This window comes from Centropristis striata, chromosome 11 (assembly GCF_030273125.1).
Source record: "Centropristis striata isolate RG_2023a ecotype Rhode Island chromosome 11, C.striata_1.0, whole genome shotgun sequence".
In the NCBI taxonomy this organism is placed as follows: domain Eukaryota; kingdom Metazoa; phylum Chordata; class Actinopteri; order Perciformes; family Serranidae; genus Centropristis; species Centropristis striata.
Genome location: NC_081527.1, coordinates 36385142 through 36411808, shown reverse-complemented (window position 1 = coordinate 36411808; position 26667 = coordinate 36385142). Strand labels below are relative to the sequence as shown.

Below are 26667 nucleotides of genomic sequence, written 5' to 3'. Positions count from 1 at the left end.
GTGGTTTTCCCTAAAGGCCAAGGAATATGTGACTGCAGGAAATGTGTAACAGTAGTTCATTGTTCAGCTACATACTGTAGTTACTGATACATTCATCAAACTGGCTCCTTTTTTTTTTCATGCAATGAGGAATGAAGCTCCGCACTGGGACGCAGTCACATCTGCATAAACATGTAATCTTGTCATGTGGGGCCCCGCGCGTCTCAGAGGTTTTGCATAAGGATTTAACAGAACTACACGAGTCAGATTTGCATGAAAATCTACATTACAGTCATGAAAACTCATTTTTCAGTGTAAATACAGCAGGTTTCTTTTTGCAGCTCGCTATTTCTACTGTAAAAGAAGCTTAATTAAAGTGACCTTATTTAAATCCTCATTTGGACTAACAGCTTTTTCTGTTCGGGGACCATCATGTGGAATTCCTTACATGCAGAACTCAAACTGGATCCTGACTGGGATCATTTTAACTCAACCTGAAAGTGTTTTATAAGAGAGATCGGTCCTGTCGCCATGAATGATTTGATGCTTCTTGTTTGAAGGGGTTTTTCTTGTGTTTTCTCTCTATTTTGTTGCTTTTGTAGTGACTTAAGGGAGCAGTGTGTAGGATTTAGGCCAGGGGTGGGCAATTAATTTTCCCAAGGGGCCACATGACCAATACCACGAAGGTTGAAGGGGCCGGACCAAAACTCTGAACTAAATTCTGCTCAATATTAATTTAACCGCTTTATGAAATACAGTAAATTATCTGGTTTTGAGCTGCTACTGATAGGAACGCATGTTATGATGAGACTGTTAATGTGGAGTAAATCAAGTAAAAAGTAGTAAATACTCCAATCACTATATCACTTTTCCATTTATTTTAAACACAACTGTAAATGACCTTTAGCAAGGTTCCTATTGGTGTTTTTGTATTATATAGCTGGTTTTTCATGTTTGTACATTTTCAAGGTGTTTTACAATGTTGTGATGCTTTTATTTTAAAAAGGTGTCGTCCAGTGTAAAACGGGTGCTTTAATTTTGAAAGGTAGTGACAGGAAATAACCGGTAGAGCGGTTAAATGAAAAAACGAATGGTAAATAATAACGAGTGCGTCGTAATTCATATAAAGTTGATTCTATAGTGGCTGATTGACAGGGAGACAAGGTTTGTTAGAGTTTATTTTATTCTGCCATACATATTAGTGGCTATATTTGTTGTCTTAACTATAGTAAAAATGCTTGTTAGCTCTAGTGCTAATGATCATGTTTGCTATTTTTTTTTTCAAAATAAAAGCACTGCGGTTATATTGATTTCTAATTTCTTGGTAATCTCATGCAATCTCATCCAATGCCCAGGTCTGATTTAGGGGGATCTATTTTCCAGAAATGGAACTTAAAGAAATGTGTATAAAAAAAGCTTTTCTACTCTTAAGGACCATTTCAAGCACTTTTCAACACATGCCAGCATTCACACACACATTCCTCCACTGTCTGATGAGGCTGTCATGCACAATGCCACCTGCTCATCACTAAATCCTACACATTGGTCCTATAAATGATTAATTTATCATCATAATGATTCATTTTGGCAGATGCTACTACGCATATAAAGAGTGTACGTGCACTTGCTAAGGGACATGAGGCCATTTGTACTCAAGTAAATGGACAAGGTGTACGGTGAAAGTGAATAAAAGTGTTTCCTGAGGGGGAAATTGTCCTGATGACTCAGTCTGTTAATGCATGTACCAGGTACTGACAGCACAAAGGGTTTGAATTCATATCTGGCTTTTGGACAGCACATTTCTGTCTCTCTATCTGCTTCCTGAGCTTCCTTGCTGTACTTGTCATAAAAAGTGGAATAAATTCAGGGAGTATTTGAGGAGGATGGACTGTCGACGTGCGTCAGAAAAGTGTCTGCCAAAGAGTGTCAGGTTGCACAGTAGCTTCACTTCTTGCTCGCTGACCTCCCTGCAGCTTGACAAGGATTTCACTGAGCCAAGCTGTTGCACCACGGCTCTGCAGAAAGAGATATAAAATTCCTTGTGCATTATTGAATTTATAACTGTCATATATATTAACCTCGACTATCTTACCCCGCTGTGCTGCTTGGCAAGAATGCATTTATCTTAGCCAAAGTGTTGAACCTGGGAAAAGCAGAGAGTGAAAAACAGATGTATTTCACTGCAGCAGCCAGCTCTCTGGATGTCAATACCAACATCAATTCATACTGCCTGTAGAGATAAATACACACAGCAGAACTGCACTCATTAAATACTGATGTTCAATGATGCTCTGAAACTAAGCATTGCCTTAGCAGATGACGACCTGTTTGGCTTTGTTAGAGACTAATTCTGTTACTTTCAAACCTGGATCCTTTACTAATTCTGGCAATTCTGACGATCGGCCATGCTAACTCTGCATTTTTTAAAAGATACACTACCGGTCAAAAGTTTTAGAACACCCCAATTTTTCCAGTTTTTTATTGAAATTCAAGCAGTTCAAGTCAAATGAACAGCTTGAAAGGGTACAAAGGTAAGTGGTGAACTGCCAGAGGTAAATAAAAAAAGGTAAGCTTAACCAAAACTGAAAAATAATGTACATTTCAGAATTATACAAGTAGGCCTTTTTTTCAGGGAACAAGAAATGGATTAACAACTTAACTCTATGGAATCTTGGGCTATTTTGTCCATTTTTGAATTCTTTTCATGTCTTTGTAAGTCATTTTGTGTCTTTTTTTGGTCATTTTGTGTCTTTTTTAGTCATTTTGTGTCTTTTGGTGTCATTTTTTGGTCATTTTGTGTCTTTTTTTAGTCCTTTAGTCCAACATAAAATGTAATTTTGAATCTTTTTTTTACTTTCAAAACACTATCATACTCAATAAAGAATTTTAAATGTTGCAAATGTGCATTAATTTCAGAGTACACTGAGACATTAAACTGCATAATTTTCAATTAAATTCTGGAAAAGATGGTGTGTTCTAAAACTTTTGACCAGTAGTGTATTTGGGAAACATGTCACTGATAAAGCATTTCCTGGGGAAAGCAGCACTTTCTGGAGCTTTATGGAAAGTTAGAATTAAGAAAATCATTTAAAACGTGTCTGAGTCCAAACGGGCAGAGAAAAGCCCCCTGAATTAGCTGTTTTTGCTAGCTTCATTGGTAGCTAATGCAGCTAGCTGTTTCGTTAGCTTGTTAGCAAACTTCTTCCTACCAATTTCTGCAGCAATAACAACAAATGAGAGTGTATATTTACAAATTTCAGTTTGAAAATTAAATATATACTGCCTTACAAAACCTAACTGCAGTAACTACATTTTTGGTTGAAATTGAGTTATAACCATAGACTGTATAAAATAGGTTATAACTAAAAATGAACTCTATGATGTCGGTTTTATCTTGTGACAAAGTTTAAGATTTGAAATTAGCTTTATTTCAGAAAAATAATGACATAAAAATTTCAGTAACTCCAAAATCCGACTCAAAACCAAAGCAGAGCGCAATAACTTCACAGTGTAGCCTTATATTTCTTCATTGTGTTGAATAGTGAAGACAAGAATAATAGAAATTATGAGTTTATTTGATAGGGAAATTATTATCTAGATAGTGATTAAGTAAAAAAGTGAGATAAAATTATATTAAGACTAATAACATTACTTTATACTGTTAAGTATCAAATACACAAATCTTTGAATAGAGTTGTTAAACACTTTTAAATAGACTCGTAACAAAATCAGTTTGAGAATGTTTATCCACTGAAAACCAAAATATAAAAGCTGAAAGAAGACAACAACATTGTAGTTACTGCACTCTGTTCTTGCGTTACTATTAGAACCTTTTACAGCAAAACCAGAGTGCACTAGCTACATTTCTGGGGGAAAAGGACAAATAAATCGTCATGATTTTTAGCATAATCATCAATATATGTCACTGACCTATCTATAACCCATTTGGCTGGCCAATTAAAAAACACTAAAAACTTTAAAGCAGTTTTTCTCAATATTACCCCTTGCATAGTTACAGCAGTTTGGCTTTGTAGGGTATTGTCTTTGCACAGTTTCCAAAGGAATATACACTACCGGTCAAAAGTTTTAGAACACACCAACTTTTCCAGAATTTAATTGAAAATGATGCAGTTTAATGTCTCAGTGTACTCTGAAATTAATGCACATTTGCAACATTTAAAATTCTTTATTGAGCATGATAGTGTTTGAAAGTTAAAAAAAAGATTCAAAATCACATTTTATGTTGGACTAAAGGACTAAAAAAAGACACCAAAAGACACAAAATGACTTACAGAGACATGAAAAGAATTCAAAAATGGACAAAATAGCCCAAGACTCCATAGAGTTAAGTTGTTAACCCATTTCTTGTTCCCTGAAAAAGGCCTACTTGTATAATTCTGAAATGTACATTATTTTCCAGTTTTGGTTAAGCTTACCTTTTTTTATTTACCTCTGGCAGTTCACCACTTACCTTTGTACCCTTTCAAGCTGTTCATTTGACTTGAACTGCTTGAATTTCAATAAAAAACTGGAAAAATTGGGGTGTTCTAAAACTTTTGACCGGTAGTGTATGTTCAAAATATGTTTCGTTGCCATTTAAGACAGCTTTTCTGGAATGGGGTTTGTACATTATCTGCCCTCTTCATTCACAATGTTCATAACGATCTTTGTTGTTGTGTGTTTCTTGCAGTTGGGAGAGGACACCTTCAACCGTGCCAAGTTGTTGAATGTTGGCTACACAGAGGCTCTGAAGGACGCAGAGTACGACTGCTTCATCTTTAGTGACGTGGACCTGATCCCCATGGACGACCGCAACCTCTACCACTGCTACGACCAGCCCCGGCACTTCGCCATCGCCATGGACAAGTTCGGCTTCAGGTGAGGGAATGGATTTAATATTGCCGTATAATTTAAGTGCTGAAGAGGGAGCGTGGTCAGGGGCGCATTAATGAACGGGCTAACCTGGGCCTACAGCCCCAAGGCCTCCACCATAATAATTATGTAGAATAATGCAGCTATTCTCAACCTTGGGGTCGGGACCTGTTTTTTTTTGGTCTTTTTTGGTCATTTTGTTTCCTGTTTTTGGTCAATTTGTGTCTTTTTTTGGTCATTTTGTGTCTTTTTTTGTCATTTTGTGTCTTTTTTGGTCAATTTGTGTCTTTTTTTGGTCATTTTGTGTCTTTTTTTGGTCATTTTGTCTCTTTTTTGGTCAATTTGTGCCTTTTTTTGGTCATTTTGTGTCTTTTTTGGTCATTTTGTGTCTTTTTTGGGTCATTTTGTGTCTTTTTTGGTCAATTTGTGCCTTTTTTTGGTCATTTTGTGTCTTTTTTTGGTCATTTTGTGTCTTTTCTGGTCATTTCGTTTACTTTTGTTGGTCATTTTGTTTCTTTTTAGGGTGATCTGAACTGTGCGTGTGAGATTCTGTTCAGTGAGTGGGGGTCGCGGACAACATGCATGTTAAATTGGGGGTCGCGACTCAAAAAGGTTGAGAACTACTGTTCTAATGTACTGAGATGCAGCTGTATATCCAACACGCAGCTAAGTAGACGGCACACAAAGTGACAGGCAAGACAATGACATATAGCCTAGTTAGCGCTCAGAAAAGGAAGAGAATCAAACAACATAAATAAATAGTGTGTCAACCACTAAGTGATGGGAACCCTCATACATTTCTGGAGCCCAGGGGCCTCCAGTGATGTTAATGCACCCCTGAGCAGGGTACCCAGCTTCTATAGCAAAGGTTTCTAAGTCCTGGTGCTTAGAAAAACTTCAGCCTCTTTGAAGCCCATCTCAGTTTATTAGTAATCCAACTTAATGGGAAAATAATAAAGTTGCACATACACACACATTGACGACAGCTTACAGAGCCACTCTATCGGAAAAAAAGGTTTTTGCAGGTGGCTTCTGCACCTGCCTTTCTGCTCAAAATATTACTATGTATTACTGAACACTTTTTACAACATGAATATGTAGAATTTAATATGCATTTGGCTTCCAAACAAAAACAAATTAGAGATGGCCGACAGTGTGTGTTCTGACAGACAATAGACAGTGCGGTACTGTATTTAATTTGACTAAATCTCATTATACTTTGAAATCCTTGTCTGAAGCTTAAATTAGCATGAAAATGCACCACAGTTCACTGCTGCCAATTTCTATTTGGTCATACTTGTGTAGTCCTAACAAGACCACATGATGCAAAGCGTTACTAACAAGTCTCGACTGCAGATTCTGCAGAACATCCTTGTTAACTTTGAAGACAGAATTTGAAAACTGGACCTGCTCGACTAGCTTGTTGCGGATCAGTGTGCTGCACTGACTGTTTCTGCAGGAACTCAGTGTGTTTTCCACATTTTATATCAGCGAGGTGCTGACTTCTTCACTGGCAAATCCACTAATTAGACTCTGAAAACTTTACCTTAAAAACACACAGTACACAGAGTGAAAGTTTGAAAGAAAATGTGAAGGTTTAAAAGTCCAAATTCTCTTGCATGTATTCCAAAATAGCTCCACAGTTTCCTGCATCCTTACAGTCAGAACTGAATGCTAGTGTCCTGTTTTAGTTTTCGACTTTTTGCATAACGACACCACACCTGGCCTTAATTATCTAAAAGCACCAGAAGCATTGATTAATGGCCTAAACATGGCCGGCGAATGTGACCTATCCAATCCAAGAGCTGTCATTCCACAAGAGTTATCCTGCCGGAAACCCCTCAGGGGCTGCAGCAGCTCCCTGATATACTGCTCAATAAGCTAATGCTATCTGGCAACAAATACAACACCAGGTGGTAAGCAGGGTTGTAGCTAACATTTCTTATTAGCAATGAATCAGTAAAGACCTAACAAGTTTTTTTTGGCTGCTAGAAAATAAAGAAAAAGCGTGATAAAAAGGTGTTTTGAGTGAGTGGAAGGTCACAAGATTGATTGTTCTTAATTGCTGGTGTAGAAATCAGATCATTGAGAAAATTGGTTCCCAAGGTCAAAGCGGTTCGATTCAGCCTGCAAACTTTTTCGTTTGTCAGTTTTAGTATTTAGGAAGCTTCCAAATTAAAAGAAAAAAGTCAGCAAGCAAGGAACAAACAAAGGACTGATTACATTTTGGTCCATTTAATCATCATGAAGGTGATTTGGAGCAAAGAGTAAATTTTGTATTTTTTTCAGGAAGACAACATTAGCAGCTCTCAAATGTAAAAGCAGCATTTCTTTGTTGACAAACGGTGAAAACATTGCCAGTGAAAGTCAGGTCACATTAAGTGCTATTCCATTACTTCAGCACCTCGCAGCACCTGACAGCTCTCTGAGAGGGAAGGGTCACCTTCAAGTCCATTTCACACTCTTTCAAAAACATTTCACAAATTATCGTCTCTTCAAGGACCTTATGTAATGTATGTTACCGTTATATTATAAAGACTCTGTGGATGTCTAAACACTTGTTCCCTGGGTGAACACATTATGAGTGTGCTACAGCTCATTTGCAGAGCAAATTTCCGTCATGCCTCTATTTCAGTGGTGTTTAAGAGTTAGCATTTGATGATGATTATCATACTTCTTCTGGGAAATAATCAAAATAATGTTTACTTTTTTTGTAAGAGTTTTTGTGCATCCTCAGTCTAGTACTTGTAAGTAAGTAAACTTTATTTATATAGCACCTTTCACAGACAGAAGTGCTTCACATAAAAATCATACACATAACATAAAAATGTACATACAAGTTTTAAAAGACCAAAACAACAGCAATTTAAACAACCATAGCAGTCCTGAAACAATTAATCAATTTATCAGGTTGCATATGTAGGGTGGAGCCTGGCCATGTAAGGCTCTGAATGTTAAAACCGGAATTTTAAAATGTATTCTAAAGGAGACAGGGAGCCAATGTAAGGCTTTAAGAACAGGGGATATGTGAGACCACCTATGTGTGCAGGTCAGAATTCTCGCTGCAGAGTTCTGTACTAATTGCAGACGCGACAGCTCATTTTCGTTAAGACATGAAAACAAACTATTGCAGTAGTCTAGCCGAGAAGACACAAATGCATGTATAATGATTTCTAAGTCATTATGCGACACCATTTTCCTGAGTTTGGAGATTTTTCTCAGTTGAAAAAAGCAATTTCTCGTGAGCTGTTTGCAATGCTTTACTAGGGACATGTCTTTGTCAAAGTTTTGGGACTTAAAAAAAAGTAAATTTAGACCTTAATTTCTCAAAATAAACATGTAGTTAATCAGATTTCCATTGTCTCTATTTCATCTTCTTCTCCACTGGCATGTGTCTTTTTTAATCACACACACACACACACACACACTACACACCTCACCATATTGTTTGTGGGAGAATTTACGCAGAAACATACGGTCTCATTACTTTCTTCTTGTCATCTTTCAACAGGGAGCTGTCATTCTTTTGACAACACATACCATCCGGAATAGACACACACATGTACACACAAACACACACAAACACACACACATGTACACACATTGCATCAGCCTGTGGTTAGACTGCAGGCGGCTGTCATGACACTCACAGCTGCCGTCCGTCCCACTCCACTGGTCTCACGAATTTGAAGACGAAATAAAATGCCTGTCCGCCTTCTTTTGTCCACCGTCTGCACACACATGCTCATATTCATGTCTGGTGAACTCCTCCATCATTTCATTGTCTCTTTATTTCCTCTTTTCTCATCTTCTCTTTGTCACATTCATTCTCCTCAAGGCCTTAATGCCATGTTGGGGCAATTATGAGATTAAATTTACTGTTATGCAACATTCCCATTGTTAATGGAAAATGCTGCTCATAGAAAACCTCAAGCATTCAAGCTATTCAAGCACACAAAGGGGGTCTGCACTGTACAGTCTGCAGGAAAACTGTGGCCCGGGCATTCCGTGTGTCTTGAGTGGATTATATATGGATGTAGATTATCCAGTTACTGCAGAAAGGCATCCATACATTCTCCACATTAAAGACGAGACACATTAGAAAAAGATCTGATTGCTTAAAACACTTTAAGATGTTTTTGAAGTGTAAATGATGTGATGCTGCTGATGATTCATGGATCATTTAAAATAAATAAACACTGAGAGCATGTATACAGACATTAGTTTGCATCTTCCACTAACTTTATTGACACTTTTATGAATTGGGGTTGAATTAATAGGTAGCCATTTTTATTTGATGTCATACTGTACAACATAGTATGGCCAGGGCAACTTCTTTCACATGTTGCACTGGATGTTTGTTCAATGCATGTTGTTCCATATTTCTTCAATTAATTATGATCACTAATGAACGAAGGAAACTTAAATACACAATAAATAAAAAACACAATACAAATACTACATACAGTACAGGCTAAAAGTTTGGAGACACCTTCTCATTCAATGTGTTTCCTTTATTTTCATGACTATTTACATTGTAGATTCATCAAAACTATTAATGAACACATGTGGAATTATGTACTTAACAAAAAAGTGTGAAATAACTGAAAACATGTCTTATATTCTAGTAAGCAAAGGGTGGTTACTTTGAGGAATCTAAATTACAAGACATGTTTTCAGTTATTTCACACTTTTTTTGTTAAGTACATAATTCCATATGTGTTCATTCATAGTTTTGATGCCTTCAGTGAGAATCTACAATGTAAATAGTCATGAAAATAAAGAAAAACGCATTGAATGAGAAGGTGTGTCCAAACTTTTGGCCTGTACTGTACATATATGAGAGGTGTGAATCATCAGAGGCCCCATGATACGTTTTTATCCAGATACTTGAGTCACGATGCAATGTTATTGTGATTATAAGCATTTTTCTCTTTATGGCTCAAAATTTTTGTTGTAAAATTATAGTTTTAGTAGGTAACTACGCAAAAAATGGCACACAAAAAAAAGTAAATCAACTCCTTGAATCGCTATGCAAATATGAATGTTGTACTACCATCTATCTATTGTTTGATTGGATGTAATTCACCACTCACAAATAAATGGATTGATTGATTTCTCCCCCTCTCTCCCCTTATTTTCTCCCTCTCTCCCTCTCTCCTCCTGCAGGCTGCCCTACGCTGGCTACTTCGGAGGAGTTTCAGGTCTCAGTAAAAAACAGTTCCTGAAGATCAACGGCTTCCCCAACGAGTACTGGGGCTGGGGAGGGGAGGACGACGACATCTACAACAGGTAACTGTGCGAGTGTAGCGGCTTAGCACTCTCTCTGCGTTGTGTCATTCACGGTTGAAACGAGGACATTTGATCGGCATCCAGCCATTTATTCTGGTAATAGACAGTAACAGGTGCATCCCTCATTAAACCACAAGGTCCGAATGCCGCAATTGCATTACAATAAACACAAAATACAAAAATCATACCTGGTAATAGACAGTAACAGGTTCATCCCTCTGAAAAATATAAAATTAAAAGACACTGTCAAGTTTCTACTAAAATAAAGTGAAATTAAATTAATTAATATTTAAAAAAAGACGGAGCTCATAGCCCGTAACCTTACCATTGAACCACAAGGTCCGAATGCAGCTGCCCCCGGGGTGCACGACACTAAACCCCAGGGGTGCTGCATTCAATCCCCATGGTTATTCAGAGATGGCAAGTGGAATCACATTACTAATGACCTGATTAACTATGTTACACGAGGATGTAGTGTGATCTGCTGGTTGTGCACATGACTTCTTCAGCAATAAATGTGGCATTCTTCTTTTTAAATTACTAAACTAACTACTAATGCAAGTACACTTTTACTTTACAGCATTTTGCAGTAAGTACAGCACACAGAAAAAAATCAGTAATATACTGTAGCATCTGTCAGGGTTATGTTCGGTCCTCTCGTGTGTGAGAAAATCCTTGTGTGGCCACCAACTGTCTCACACACACACACACACACACACACACACCACACACACACAGTCACACACACTTATGTGCACACAAATATGCACACTGTTTCAGCCCGTAGCTGTAAAAATGGAGTGAAATCAAGTCTCTCGACTGAATGTGACACTGAAGTTCCTGGTGGAGTGGATGATTTATCGTAATTGTTCGCAGAAGCAGAATGATTAGCAAATAAATTAACCTTTTGAAACACTTCAGTCGGCTTTTAATGACTTGCTCAAGTTCACTAATAATGTTACTGTGGAAGTATGTGGAAATCAAATCCGGGAGAAGAATATCTGTTTGACAGGAAGACGGAAGGGTGACTTAAGACGGCTTAAATGAACCACTTTCAGGGCCATTACTTTAATTTACCGTCTACTTAGATGGACTGAAAATTGTAGAATTACCTGGTGAACTGATGGTCCGACTGTTAAACAAATTATTGCTGCAACAATGCACAGTCATCCATCTGTGCTCGACACTACGGGGACTAAAGAATCATGAAGGCTAAACACAATAAATAAAGATTTAGCATATGAATAATGAAACTGCCTTTCTGTTACACCTTAATCACAGCTGACATTTTCCATATATTCCCCAATAACCGATGTGTTTCCTCCGTCGGTCACATCAACACAGTGGAAATGTCCGATTTATATTAATGCAGCTGAAATAAACATTTATGGTAGCAAAAAGTGAGACGGTGAGATGTAATGTGGAGTGAGCAGTGGCGGTTCTACACAGGGGCCTCCAGGGGCCACTGCCCCTGTGAAGAAGCCTTTGGCCCCTGCTGTAGCCCCTGTGTCAAATTAATAATAAAATGATCATTTTATAACGATGATCAATGGAACAATTCTAACTCTTTTTTTGTTCAAACAATATCTCATTGTACACAAAAGGAACCCAGAATGTTACATTGTATAATAGTTTAACTCTATGGAGTCTTATAGGGCTATTTTGTCCATTTTTTAATCTTTTTCATGTCTTTACGTGTCTTTGTAAGTCATTTTGTGTCTTTTTTGGTAATTTGTGTCTTTTTTGGTAATTTTATGTCAGTTGTTGTGTCTTGTTTTAGTTATTTTTTTGGTAATTTTGTGTCTTTTTTAGGTTAATGTGTCTTTTTGGTCATTTTGTTTCTTTTTTGGTTCATTTTGTGTCTTTTTTTTAGTCATTTTGTGTCTTTTTTGGTCATTTTGTGTCTTTTTTGGTCATTTTGTGTCTTTTTTGGATCATTTTGTGTCTTTTTTGGTAATTTGTGTCTTTTTTTTGTCTTTTTTGGTAATTTTATGTCTGTTGTGTCTTTTTTTAGTTATTTTTTTGGTAATTTTGTGTCTTTTTTAGGTTAATGTGTCTTTTTTGGTCATTTTGTTTCTTTTTTGGTTCATTTTGTGTCTTTTTTTAGTAATTTTGTGTCATTTTTTTGTCATTTTGTGTCTTTTTTGGTCATTTTGTGTCTTTTTTGGTCATTTTGTGTCTTTTTTGGATCATTTTGTGTCTTTTTTGGTAATTTGTGTCTTTTTGTGTCTTTTTTGTGTCTTTTTTGGTAATTTTATGTCTGTTGTGTCTTTTTTTAGTTATTTTTTTGGTAATTTTGTGTCTTTTTTAGGTTAATGTGTCTTTTTTGGTCATTTTGTTTCTTTTTTGGTTCATTTTGTGTCTTTTTTTAGTAATTTTGTGTCATTTTTTTGTCATTTTGTGTCTTTTTTGGTCATTTTGTGTCTTTTTTGGATCATTTTGTGTCTTTTTTGGTAATTTGTGTCTTTTTGTGTCTTTTTTGTGTCTTTTTTGGTAATTTTATGTCTGTTGTGTCTTTTTTTAGTTATTTTTTTGGTAATTTTGTGTCTTTTTTAGGTTAATGTGTCTTTTTTGGTCATTTTGTTTCTTTTTTTGGTTCATTTTGTGTCTTTTTTTAGTCATTTTGTGTCTTTTTTTGGTCATTTTGTGTCTTTTTTGGTAATTTGTGTCTTTTTGTGTCTTTTTTGTCATTTTGTGTCTTTTTGGGTCATTTTGTGTCTTTTTCAAGACATTCAAAGATTTTGAATGCTTAAATATCATCTTTGCCATTTTTTAATATGCTAATGTGCCCCTCTGATTAAACACTGGCCCTTCCTTGGCCCCCACAGTAAAATTGGTCTAGAACCGCCACTGGGAGTGAGCATCAAAAGAAGATAATTTTTTAGTCACATAAACAACATTTAGAGAATTAGTCTTCGTTATGAACACACACACACACACACACACACACACACACACACACACACACACACACAGCGGGACAAGTCTTCACAGACAAAAATGCGACCTCCGTCTTTATTGTCCCTGTTCTTCAGTGTGTGTTTTTTGTTTTTTTTCTCCATCTATGTCCCGCTGTCATTCTCACACTGTGAAGCTTATCTTTGTCCTTTCGGTGTAATAGCATTATAAGAAAAACTGAAAATAGAGCATTTGAAAATTGGTGTTTTTGAGAATGGGCTTTGTCAGTAGACAGGAGATTACAGTTGTTTGTCAGCGTCTGGCAAGATGTGATAAAAGAGATCTATGTGTGCGATTCACTGAGTGGTTGTCCTGTGTGTGTGTGTGTGTGTGTGTGTGTGTGTGTGTGTGTGCATGCAATTATGTGCCTAAGGATGACAGATAAAGTTAAACCTCTAACTTTTTTATTGGATCTTAGCTGCAGCAGGTCATTAGATGCTGTAGATTTCCCTTGAGATATTTTTTGTACTTGAACTGTTTTAACTGTTATGAAAAGTGAAGTGCAGGAAGATAATTAAAAATCCCGCTTTAAAAAGATAATTTTTATTCATTTACTCAAAAAAGCTACATTCAAAAACTGCATCCTTAGATAGAAAATGTAAATCTCAAAGACTTTCACAATCATTTCCCTCTGAATCAAAGAGTTTCTTTGAAGCGTTTCCTTCCTTTGTAGTACTTTGTGCTTAAAGTGAGACGATGTAACTGTTGCTGAGCAGTGGACGCTCCGGCTCCACCAGGCAGTAACAGGATAATGGCTAATTGAATTTCCTTTCATTTCCTAAGATTGTCTGGGGTCAGTTGCTTTAATGATGTCAGCAGGGCATTGCTGGTGGCGTGGAGGTTTAAGACGCCGTCTGTATAATCGCTGCAGTGTGTCGCTGGATGGAATCCACCAGGGCACCGCTCGGTGTCATTTCTCATTTCTGCAGCTCTTTGCTGTTTACCAGAAGTTTTCAAACTGTGGTGGACGGCAGGGTCGGGGTTCTTTTTAATTTGCAAGAATGTGTCGTTATGTTAAATACGAGTTCAGCCGGTTGGCATTATATCAAACTGGTTTAAGCTCATAGAGAAAATTGGAAATATGCCGATATTTAATGCACGTTTTCAGATTCAGTGTGTCTTACATTACATTACATGTCATTTAGCAGACACTTTTGTCCAAAGCAACTTACAATAAGTGCATTCAACCTGAAGATACTAGACATAGACCACAGGAATCAAGTAAGTACAGAACTTTAAGAGCTAACTGTCATCGCTACAGGAGTGTTATATGTTAAAGAAGAAAAGAAGAGCATGATGTTAGGTGACCATGATTTAACCGAGGTATTGTTGGAAGAGGTGGGTCTTCAGCCTGCGGCGGAAGATGTACAGGCTCTTACACTTTCTGAGGACATAACTGGCTCTGATGTCCATGAATGTCCTTAATTCTGCTTGGAAATCATGGAAAAAAAAGTGTGCCTTATCATTTCAGAACTTGCTTAAGAATCAGCGTGTTTTTATGTGTTTTTAAGTTAACTAGTGCAGTGCCTGTAGGAAGTATGTATTCATATAGTGGGAGATTAAGTAGATTTTTCAAATATGGCCAAATGAGGTTGTGTGTGAAACAAGGTTATTATAGTTAACGAAAACTAACGAAGTAACGAAAACTAAAGTTGTCAAAAATTGCTCAGTGCGCCTTTAACCTGCACTGTAGCAGCTGATTTAACTGTCTGCTGGCATTAGTAGCACTTCTGTAGATAACATGGACATTGGTTAAATGCATCATTTCAGGAGGTTTTCGTCAGAACCTAAACTAACCTGAATTATCTTTATTTCTATACACAGCTTCAGTGTATTGAACTGTAATATCACTGTCTTGTCTCAGAAATGTATTGCCAACTGACAATATAGTAGAGTAGAGAGAGGGTCGTTATATACACTACTGGTCAAAAGTTTTAGAACACACCAACTTTTCCAGAATTTAATTGAAAATTATGCAGTTTAATGTCTCAGTGTACTCTGAAATTAATGCACATTTGCAACATTTAAAATTCTTTATTGAGCATGATAGTGTTTTGAAAGTAAAAAAAAAGATTCAAAATCACATTTTATGTTGGACTAAAGGACTAAAAAATGACAAAAAAGACACCAAAAGACACAAAATGACTAAAAAAATGACACAAAATGACTTACAAAGACATGAAAAGAATTAAAAAATGGACAAAATAGCCCAAGACTCCATAGAGTTAAGTTGTTAACCCATTTCTTGTTCCCTGAAAAAGGCCTACTTGTATAATTCTGAAATGTACATTATTTTCCAGTTTTGGTTAAGCTTACCTTTTTTTATTTACCTCTGGCAGTTCACCACTTACCTTTGGACCCTTTCAAGCTGTTCATTTGACTTGAACTGCTTGAATTTCAATTAAAAACTGGAAAAATATTTAGTTTCAGTGTGTCGTCATTAAAACACACAGTGTGATATGTTGAGTTCTAACAGGAGGAGGGACACTAACAGCACTGAGCTTACACTCAGTTTCTCTCCTCGTTATTTATTACAAACTCAAACTGTAAAAACCCCAAAGACAATCTTATAATAAATGAATGAAAAAAATGGCAGCAACTAGTGAATAAAGCTGAGAGCGAAGGTTTTGTGATGCTTCACTCACCCCCTCCCACCGCCCACCTTCGCTTTTCAGGGCTAGCTTGTTTTTTAAGCCTTTCACAGAGCAATCAGAAGGGAAATGCCCTTGAAAACACATTTTTGACAAGCTGCTGGAAGAAGACGGGGTGTGTGTGTACAGAGCTGTGTGTGGACGGAGCTGAGGCTATAGAAGCTTTTCTCAGGTTAAAACTTGTAATTGAGTTTTGTGGAATTTTTTCTTAGGGATGTTCTGTTGGTCGACTGAAATATCTCAAAAAATGATGTTTGGATTTGCCATGCATTTTGGTACAGACATTCATGGTACCCAGAGGATGGATCTTGATGACTTTAACCCATAAGAACCCATGGTGACACAGGTGTAACAAACACTTTAAATCTTCTAGAATCTCCCATATTCAGCTTTATTTTTCACCTTAACTCATTAAATCCCTAAGTGACTGGAAACAGAAATGTGAAAAAGTAGCTAATTTCAAAAAGCTTATTTTTTTGTTATAATTATAACCAATTTAACAATTCTATTCTGTTAATATGGTGCACTTTATTGGATTTAACCCATTTAACAGCACTAATAATGTCACAATTTTAATATATGTTGTAGAGATGCAGAGAAAAAGGCAAATTTGTGTCTCTCTAAGCAGAAAAGGTGTTGAGTTTATTTATATTAATATAAGAAATATCATAAACATAAATACCATAAATGCCTAATGTGACATATATGTCACATCACAGATCTTTAACACTTAAGGGTAGTATTTTTTTTTTTTAAAAACATCATAAATGTGTTCTATGTGGTCCACTTGGTCTGTGGTAGATCTCCCATCATCTTATTTCAAGGATAAATGGGTCTGGGTTCTTATGGGTTAATGATGCTCAGACTTTTCCTGTAGCACCACAATGAGATTTACAGGCACACTGGAAAAAAAAATCTGTTTAATTTGCGGTAAAATACCGGCAGCTGTGGTTGCCAGAACTTCACCATAAAAATTACAGTGAGTGGGTTTTCTACTGTAAATTTAAATGTAAATATCAGCAAAAACTGTAAATTAGACCGAAAAGTCCCTTTATTTTTTAGTGTAACTGTGTCCTTGTGACAATATGGCATTTCTCCATTAATTTTACATGACAATTTTATATTTTTACACTAAAACTCTGTGTTTTCTACAGTTTTTCAAAATTTTGTAGGCTACTATTCCTTGATTTACGGTTATTAAAAGTGTCTACTACGGTGATATGATTTTTTTACAGTAGACTAAAACACAGTATAGTGCTGAAGCTAGTTGCAATATTGTTGCAGTGTACAATGCAGACACTTTTTGTAAATAGAGCATATTACTGTCTGAAAGCCAATTACTATGAATTAAGCGCTGTCTTCACAATAACCTCAGTAATTTTAATATATCATAATTTACCAATTTACCACTTAAGTAAAATACAGGCATTAAAAATGTGTACAAGAAGAGACTTAGTAGAAAATATCATATGCATACACTACTGGTCAAAAGTTTTAGAACACACCAACTTTTCCAGAATTTAATTGAAAATGATGCAGTTTAATGTCTCAGTGTACTCTGGAATGAATGCACATTTGCAACATTTAAAATTCTTTATTGAGCATGATAGTGTTTTGAAAGTAAAAAAAAGATTCAAAATCACATTTTATGTTGGACTAAAGGACTAAAAAAAGACAAAATGACTAAAAAAAGACACAAAATGACCAAAAAAAGACACAAAATGACAAAAAAAGACACCAAAAGACACAAAATGACAAAAAAAGACACAAAATGACTTACAAAGACATGAAAAGAATTAAAAAATGGACAAAATAGCCCAAGACTCCATAGAGTTAAGTTGTTAACCCATTTCTTGTTCCCTGAAAAAGGCCTACTTGTATAATTCTGAAATGTACATTATTTTTCAGTTTTGGTTAAGCTTACCTTTTTTTATTTACCTCTGGCAGTTCACCACTTACCTTTGGACCCTTTCAAGCTGTTCATTTGACTTGAACTGCTTGAATTTCATTAAAAAACTGGAAAAATTGGGGTGTTCTAAAACTTTTGACCGGTAGTGTATATATATCGTATCATATATTTTATGGGAAACGGCAAGCTACCTACAAATATTGCCCAGAATGCATTGTTTTCTACAGTATAATAAAATTTAAATGAAAAACAGTATGTTACTGTCACAATTTGGCTGTTTTCTTACAGCAATCTGTTACAGTGCACATTCATGCCCCTCTCAGGATAAATTTGAATAATTTTAGTGATCCTCTGAGTTTTCATTTTATTTTTTATTTTATTTTAATTTGTCCATTAAATCTGTCAACTGAGTTGGGTTAATTTCCGGTTTTGTCATTCTGGTCCAGTGTACGAGCTTAAATCTCAAGCTGAACTGTCATTTGTCATAATGGCAAATTAAAAAGTATCCTGGTAGCCTGTGCCGATGGCTAAACAGTGCTAAAATAATATAATATATTTATAAACCGACTAATGGAGTCACAGGCCTTGCACAACAATTCAGTATCCCGGTCTGATGTTTTTTTTTTTGTTTTTTTTTTATATTTTATTTTCAGTTTTATACATGTAATGTGTACAAATATAAACATATAAAAATATAATATACCAACAGTATAGAGACATAACAAAGCCCCCCAATCTAACAAAAAATACAATACAAACGATTACATAAAGCACTTGGTGTAAGAGATGTACACTACCGGTCAAAAGTTTTAGAACACCCCAATTTTTCCAGTTTTTTATTGAAATTCAAGCAGTTCAAGTCAAATGAACAGCTTGAAAGGGTCCAAAGGTAAGTGGTGAACTGCCAGAGGTAAATAAAAAAAGGTAAGCTTAACCAAAACTGGAAAATAATGTACATTTCAGAATTATACAAGTAGGCCTTTTTCAGGGAACAAGAAATGGGTTAACAACTTAACTCTATGGAGTCTTGGGCTATTTTGTCCATTTTTGAATTCTTTTCATGTCTTTGTAAGTCATTTTGTGTCTTTTTTTGGTCATTTTGTGTCTTTTGTGTCTTTTTTCGGTCATTTTGTTTCTTTTTTTAGTCATTTTGTGTCTTTTTTTAGTCCTTTAGTCCAACATAAAATGTGATTTTGAATCTTTTTTTTTTACTTTCTAAACACTATCATGCTCAATAAAGAAATTTAAATGTTGCAAATGTGTACACTGAGACATTAAACTGCATCATTTTCAATTAAATTCTGGAAAAGTTGGTGTGTTCTAAAACTTTTGACCAGTAGTGTATATGGTCTAAATATGGCTGCCAAATTTTCAGAAAGGTGTTAAATCGTTTTCTACCGGTCTGATGTTTGGCCGGACTGATTTAGCCAAATTTGTCCAATGTACAATTTAGCAAATAGTTTCTTTTTTAACCATAAGCATTATTTGAAGTGATTTTGCTACAGTGAAAGCTAAAGTTTTGTGCGGCAGAGAGGATGGAGTCTCCAGCTGAGTGAACTAACAGGGTAGCTGTCTCCGTCTCTCGGGACTCAGTAAACCGACCAGAGGAGTGGAGGGTTCAGGGTGATAGAGAGATAAAAGAACAGCAGTAAATATCAGAGAGTGCGGCGCCTGTGAAATCCGCCACTTGTTTTTTTTTTCCTCTGTCGTTGAAAGGCGGCAAGGTTCACGGGTGTGAACCGCGCGGGCGGCTGATGTGTCCATCATCCTGCTGTCCAGTCGGAGGGTCCTTGAACGCAACACTGAACCTCCATCTGCTCAGCCTTTGAAAGCTGCTGTTGGAAAAAAAGGAGCATCAACTAAATGACTAAATTGCTCTTTTAGTCTCTCCTTCACACTGCAAAAAACAGAAAAGTTGGGTGAACTCAAAATTTCAAGGCAACAAACTTCGATAAAATTTTAAGTTGGACAATTAAACTAAATATTTTAAGTTTTGTTTTTGAGTTTGCTCAACTCGGAATTTCTCTGGCACGATTGTAACGCCGGTATGAAATGTCAGTTAATGTTGCGACCACAATTTTGAGTTAGCATTGATACTGTACTGTTCTCATCAGTTATGAAACAGTAAGCTAAACTAATTTCTCCAAAAATCTCCTCCAATGATCAGGCTGTTTGACGTACTTTGCAGGATTTTAATGAAGAAAAGGTAAAACTGAAAATAAACAAATAATACAGACAATATTAACCATTTGCATGAGTCAAATATACCTTAAAACATGTTAAATACTCCTAAACAAATATACAAATACAAATAAACATACTCACTGGCAGACCGGAGAGTCACCAAAATAAAAGTCACCTCTTCAAAATAAAAGTTCTTAAATTTCTACCAACTGTTACATGACAGATACGCTAATGGCTACTCTTGTAGCTGTAACAAGCAGCGCCACTAGCATCAGTTAGCCGCTAGCATCAGTTAGCCGCTAGCATCAGTTAGCCGCTAGCTTTCGCTAATGACCGAATTTCACAACAAAGAAATAAGAGTTATCAGAACTATTGTCCCTTGTTTTGAACCCCAACTTAAGGATATAAGTAACAACAACTCACCAACTTGTTTTTGAGCAGACAACTGGCTTCCTTTGTTGTGCTAACTTACATTAATACCCTAAATGTCAGTAATTTATATTTCCAAGTTTTACCAACTTAAATCACTGTTTTAGGCCAAAAAATACAAGTTGGCTTTTTTGCAGTGCAGCAGCCCTCCCTCGCTCCAGTTTCCCTCTAACTCTCCCCGCCTCTTTTTTCCTATCTCCATCTCTTGCTTCCCTCCAGCGATTTCCTTTTTCATGCTGGTTCTGATGCCACAGACCCTGGCACGGCTACTGCCTGAAATGGGTCCTGCTAGCCTAATGCCTGCCCGGGGGAACTAGCTGTCCCTGCTGCTCAGTGTGTCCTGAGCCCTCGGCGGAGAGGACACATGCCACTTACACAACTGCCAGGACCACTTGCCCCCCCACTCCTGCTAACCCCTGTCTGGAAAGTTGGTGGATGCTGCAGAGAGAGAAGGAGAGAGGGAAAGAGAGGGTTTTCTCTCTGAACATGCAGCAGTAGCCTTGGGCAAAGACTGTACCTGTCCCAAGGGCTTCATGGCAGTCCAGCCTCCAACACACACACACACACACACACACACACTCTTCTCTCAGTACTCCCTCCCTTTCTTCTTTGCCCTTTCCCCCTTCCTCCCTCTACACCTCCCAGCGGTGGTTTCCAACAGAGCCTGAGCCAGCATCATCATCATCATCATCATCATCACACATGCGGCCGCGGCAGCACAATTGCTGCACGTGTTTCTGTGAAGCCTTGACAGTGGAGTAAGAATCTTTTCAGGATATTTTCAGTTCGACACTTTGAGGATGCCAGGCCTCTGATAAGTTCAATCACACCTCCAGGTGGTGGAGGTCTCCACCCTCGGGTCAGCTAAATGATTGTGACAATGTGATTTATTCTTGATAGATGAAGTGTATCTCTTCTCCAAACATTTTTTTTTTTTTTAAATCAATCTCTTCCAAACATATCACAATGAAAATGAAACCACAATTAACAGAGGATTGTGTCTGGAAGCAAAATTATTCCAACTTCATGGGCGACCGCGTACTTTAAACCAGTAGTTCTCAACCTTTTTGAGTCGCGACCCCCAATTTAACATGCATGTTGTCCGCGACCCCCGCTCACTGAACAGAATCTCACACGCACAGTTCAGATCACCCAAAAAAGAAACAAAATGACCAGAAAAGGAAACAAAATGAACAAAAAAGACACAAATTGACCACAAAATGATCAAAAAAGACACAAAATGACCAAAAAAGACACAAAATGACCAGAAAAGACACAAAATGACCAAAAAAGACACAAAATGACCCCAAAAAACAAACAAAATTACAAAAAAAACCCACAAAATGAGTAAAAAAAGACACAAAATTACCACAAAATGATAGAAAAAAGACCCCAAATGACCAAGAAAGACACAAAATGATCAAAAAAAGACATTAAGTGACCAAAAAGACTAAAACACATTAACACATGAACACTTTAACACAGTGGAGACAGAGCTGACTTCCAAAATGATTTGGCGACCCCCAAAAATCATCTCGCGACCCCAATTGAGGTGAAACCACAATTAACAGAATTGTGTCTGAAAACAAAATTATATCAACTTTATGGGAAACAGAGAATTAAGAAATTAAATAGTCAAAATTAGATGACAGATGACAATCAGATGACATCACAGCTGCTGGTGCAAACAATGCATTTAATACAGGTGAAATAACATCCTGAACTCTGAGATTCTGTACTTATTTTAACCTAAACCACGATCTTTCTAACCAAACTGTAGTCGCATCAAGAGATTTATTTTTACAAGAGATCTCAAAGACACAGACACATGATAGCATCTACCTGAAAGGGCAAAAGCTTCTGTGTGTCATTGTGGAGGGATTATATTTGGAGGGTCAGAGTAATACTGATAGCTTATTAATGTTGTGCCAGCCTCCTTGAAATGTAAATTAGTATGCAAGGTGTTGGGTGTATTTAAAAGTCTATTTTCTGTAACACTTTGAGGATGTCAGGCCTCTGATAAGTTCAATCGCACCTCCAGGTGGTGGAGGTCTCCACCCTCGGGTCAGGTCGGCTAACACTGAACAGTGTTTTAAATCTCACCTTTTTCCTCTTTTTTTTATGCTTTTATTGTTTCAATTCATTCTCATAGGTGCTTGTTTGTCTTTGTTTAATCACGTTATTTTTCTTTTGCGTTTCTCATTTCTAATAAATATATATATATATATATATATATATATATATATATATATATACAGTACAGGCCAACAGTTTGGACACACTCCTTCTCATTCAATGCGTTTTTCTTTATTTTCATGACTATTTACATTGTAGATTCTCACTGAAGGCATCAAAACTATGAATGAACACATATGGAATTATGTACTTAACAAAAAAGTGATAAATAACTGAAAACATGTCTTGTATTTTAGATTCCTCAAAGTAACCACCCTTTGCTTACTAGAATATAAGACATGTTTTCAGTTATTTCACACTTTTTTGTTAAGTACATAATTCCACATGTGTTCATTAATAGTTTTGATGAATCTACAATGTAAATAGTCATGAAAATAAAGGAAACACATTGAATGAGAAGGTGTGTCCAAACTTTTGGCCTGTACTGTATATATAAATATATGAACCATTTAAAAAGGGCTGTAACTTAAGAATAGTGATCATTTTTACATCTTTCATTAGGCTGGATAAAAAAAATACACCTCAGTAGGTTGGATGATGAGATTTTAAAAAAAGGATGTAGGCTCTACAGTTGATTTTTATTCCTTGGAAATTCATCATATTTTTTCCAAATGATGTACAGAGTTTGAGCCATTCTACTACAAGTGCATCTCAATAAATGAGAATATCATAGAAAGTTTATTTATGTCAGTAATTCAATTCAAAAAGTGGAAATAACACATTATATAGATCCATTACACAAAGAATGAAACATTTCATGTCTTAATTTATTTAATTTCTTCTAATTATAACGATTATGACTTACATTTAATGCAGACCTAAAATTCAGTGTCTTAAAAAAATTTGAATATTACAAAAGACCAATTTTAAAAAGTATGTTTAAAATGGAAATGTTGGCCTCTGAAAAGTATGTCATCTATATCAGTAGTTCTCAACCTTTTTGAGTCGCGACCCCCAATTTAACATGCATGTTGACCGCGACCCCCACTCACTGAACACAATCTCACACGCACAGTTCAGATCACCCAAAAAAGAAACAAAATGACCAAAAAAGACACAAAATGACCAGAAAAGACACAAAATGACCAAAAAAGACACAAAATTACTAAAAAAAGACACTAAATGACCAAAAATGGAAACAAAATGACCAAAAAAGACACAAATTGACCACAAAATGATCAAAAAAAGACACAAAAAACACACAAAATGACCAAAAAAGACACAAAATGATAAAAAAAAGACACAAAATGACCAAAAAAGACACAAATTGACCACAAAATGATCAAAAAAAGACACAAAATGACCAAAAAACACACAAAATGACCAAAAAAAGACATTAAGTGACCAAACACTGACTAATGACTAAAACACTTTAACACATGAACACTTTAACACAGTGGAGACAGAGCTGACTTCCAAAATGATTTGGCGACCCCCAGAAATCATCTCGCGACCCCAATTGGGGTCCCAACCCCAAGGTTGAGAACAGCTGATCTATATGACTTAATGGTTGGTTGGAGCGATTTGACTTGAACTACTGGAAATGGACTTTTCCATCATATTCTCATTTATTGAGATGCACCTGTATATCAAATGGCTCTAAGAATATTGCATTTAGCTGCCATAAATATATAAAAAGCTCTTAAAACATCTGGCTCTGCCCCTGAGGAGGCCACTATGTAGTCTTATTTACTTTCTGGTTCCAGGCCTGCATCAAAAGATATTTATTTTAATCTGTTTAAAGTAGCAAAGCGGCGAAGTGGGCCACACCTGGCCAATCACACTCTCTGGTCTCATCCAGCCATCTAATTGCAGCAGGAGGGAACTCTGTCTGTTCTTTCTAACGTCCTCCCAGGACAAATAAAAGCAGCATCCAGCAGGCTTGGCAGGGACAACAAACAGTCCCCCCTGGGTACACAGAGAGCAAGCGGGCACATTCTCCTTCTGATATGATACCTTCAGTACGACAGTCACAGAACAGAAGTCAACACGACAAAGCAAAGAGCACCTCCTTGATATCGGAGCAGAATCGATGTGAAGGTGAAGGCGAGGTGACGGAGGGAAACAGCAGCAGGGAGAAGAAGGAGCAGTGTGAATGTGAACCAACATGGAGGTTGATATCTTAATAAGCCTGACGGAGCATCCTGTGTGATCTTCTGCAAACTCTGAGCTTAAAAAAAGGCTATTATGCACTTAACTAAGTACATTTCTTGTTCATTTTAATGCCTGGTACAACCAAGGTTATTATAGTTAACGAAAACTAACAAAATAACAAAAACTAAAATTGAAAAAACATTTTTGTTAACTGAAATAAAAAGAGTTTTTTTTAAAAACGATAACTAACTAAAACTGTATTGTGTGGTTACAAAACTAACTAAAACGAACTAAAATTATAGTGAAAATGTCCTTAGTTTTCGTCTTTGTCAACTTTTTTTATACATAATTCAGTGTTTCTATTTCAACATGTAGGAACACATGGTGAATATGTTTACTGAGACTGGGATGTTTACACTTCAACCAAAACACAAAACACCCCGAACATACCCATTACAAAAAAACTAAAACTAATAAAAACTAAACTAAAACTAAGCGTTTTCAAAAAATAAAAACTAAACTAAAACTAGCAAACTCACTGTAAAAACTAACTAAAACTAACTGAATTTGAAAACAAAAATTCACAATGAAATTAAAACTAAAACTAATGAAAAATACAAAACTATTATAACCTTGGGTACAACTAAAGGTACATTTGTTTGGGCAAATATAATGATAACAACAAAAATAGCTAATAGGAGTTTAATTTAAGAGCTGGTATCTAGACATCTAACATGGTTTTCTTGATAAAAACTAAAATAATTATCAATAAAACAATGGAAAATGACTAGATATCAGCTCTTAAATTAAACTCCTATGAGCTATTTTTGTTGTTGTCATTATATTTGTCCAAACAAATGTACCTTTAGTTGTACCAGGCACTAAAATGAACAATTAATTGAAGAAAACAAGGGTGGTCTAATAATTGACTGTATCTCCAGATATGTTGATTTCTGATAAACTGAAAGATGAAGTGAAAAGGTATTTGCAAAAACATATAAAAGCCATGGTTAAAATGAAGACACAAACACCATTTTGATTGATTTTCCCTTTACTGCACGCTAAAAATACATAATTCAAGAAAATGTAAAATAGTTTGAGATATATTTTTGAAACCCAACAGCCGTTTGATTGAAAATCCCTGGACTGCACTGAAAAAAAACATCAAAATAGAGATATCTGGTTGTGAAAATGCACTTGAAGTGCTCCTTTATGCTTTGAGAAAATTCTCAGACTTCTTAGGCTGAATAAACTCTTTTAAACATTCTTGGATGAGCTGAAAAAAAGCTGATTTTCTGACTTTTTAGAGTTTTGTGGTGCTACAAACATATAATCTTATAGAATATGATGTAATCCTGAAGTATAAAATACCCAACACTCTGTAAAGGAGATACAATCAGCAAAAACTTTTATACAATACAGTGCAAATATTTACATCAGTAAAATATAACATACAACATACATAATCTAAAAAAAATCATATATGATAGAAAAATAAATAAATAAAAACACTGACAGGGAAAATTTACTGCAAAATTAATAATTTGAGTATATTTTATGGTTGGGTTTGTGGTATTTTCACAGTGTGCTATTAGTACTTTTACTTTGAAAGGTTAAGCAACACTTCCACCCACTGATTATGGAAAACAGAAACCTTGCCCTCACACATTTCACTTGAAGGCTGTTGAAGCGTGAAGGTGGTGCTCCTCACTGCTTCACTCACCATTGTTTTGAAATGTTTCAAAGGCTCCGAGGCAGCAGGTCAGCTCCTCATCTGAGTCTGAACCCCCAAGACAACTGGCCAAGTCAAGTTATTATTGATGCTGACCTGAATTTTTATTCACACATCAGCAGCAACACCAAAATAACCTTCCACCCTCTCAGGAATATCTCAACACGTCAATGCTTTCCCAGTCAGGCTCTGGTCCGAGTCTTCATCATCATCATCAGCAGACGACACTGTTACACTCTGTTTCCTGGTCATCCTGCACAAGGTGACTCAAAATGCAACCAGCACACTGCAAAAAAACCAACTTGTATTTTTTGGCCTAAAACAGTGATTTAAGTTGGTAAAACCTGGAAATGTAAATTATTGACATTTAG

The 26667-nt window shown here is 36.2% G+C and overlaps 1 protein-coding gene across 1 annotated transcript in view; it reads left to right on the top strand.

Moving 5' to 3' along the window:
• Nucleotides 1–26667, top strand: part of b4galt2 (UDP-Gal:betaGlcNAc beta 1,4- galactosyltransferase, polypeptide 2) — a 298457-nt gene that overhangs the window by 234126 nt on the left and 37664 nt on the right. Inside the window, exons 5-6 of the mRNA XM_059343966.1 lie at nucleotides 4670–4857; nucleotides 10021–10143. Coding sequence (XP_059199949.1) covers nucleotides 4670–4857; nucleotides 10021–10143 — 311 coding nt within the window. The remainder of the gene's footprint in view (nucleotides 1–4669; nucleotides 4858–10020; nucleotides 10144–26667) is intronic.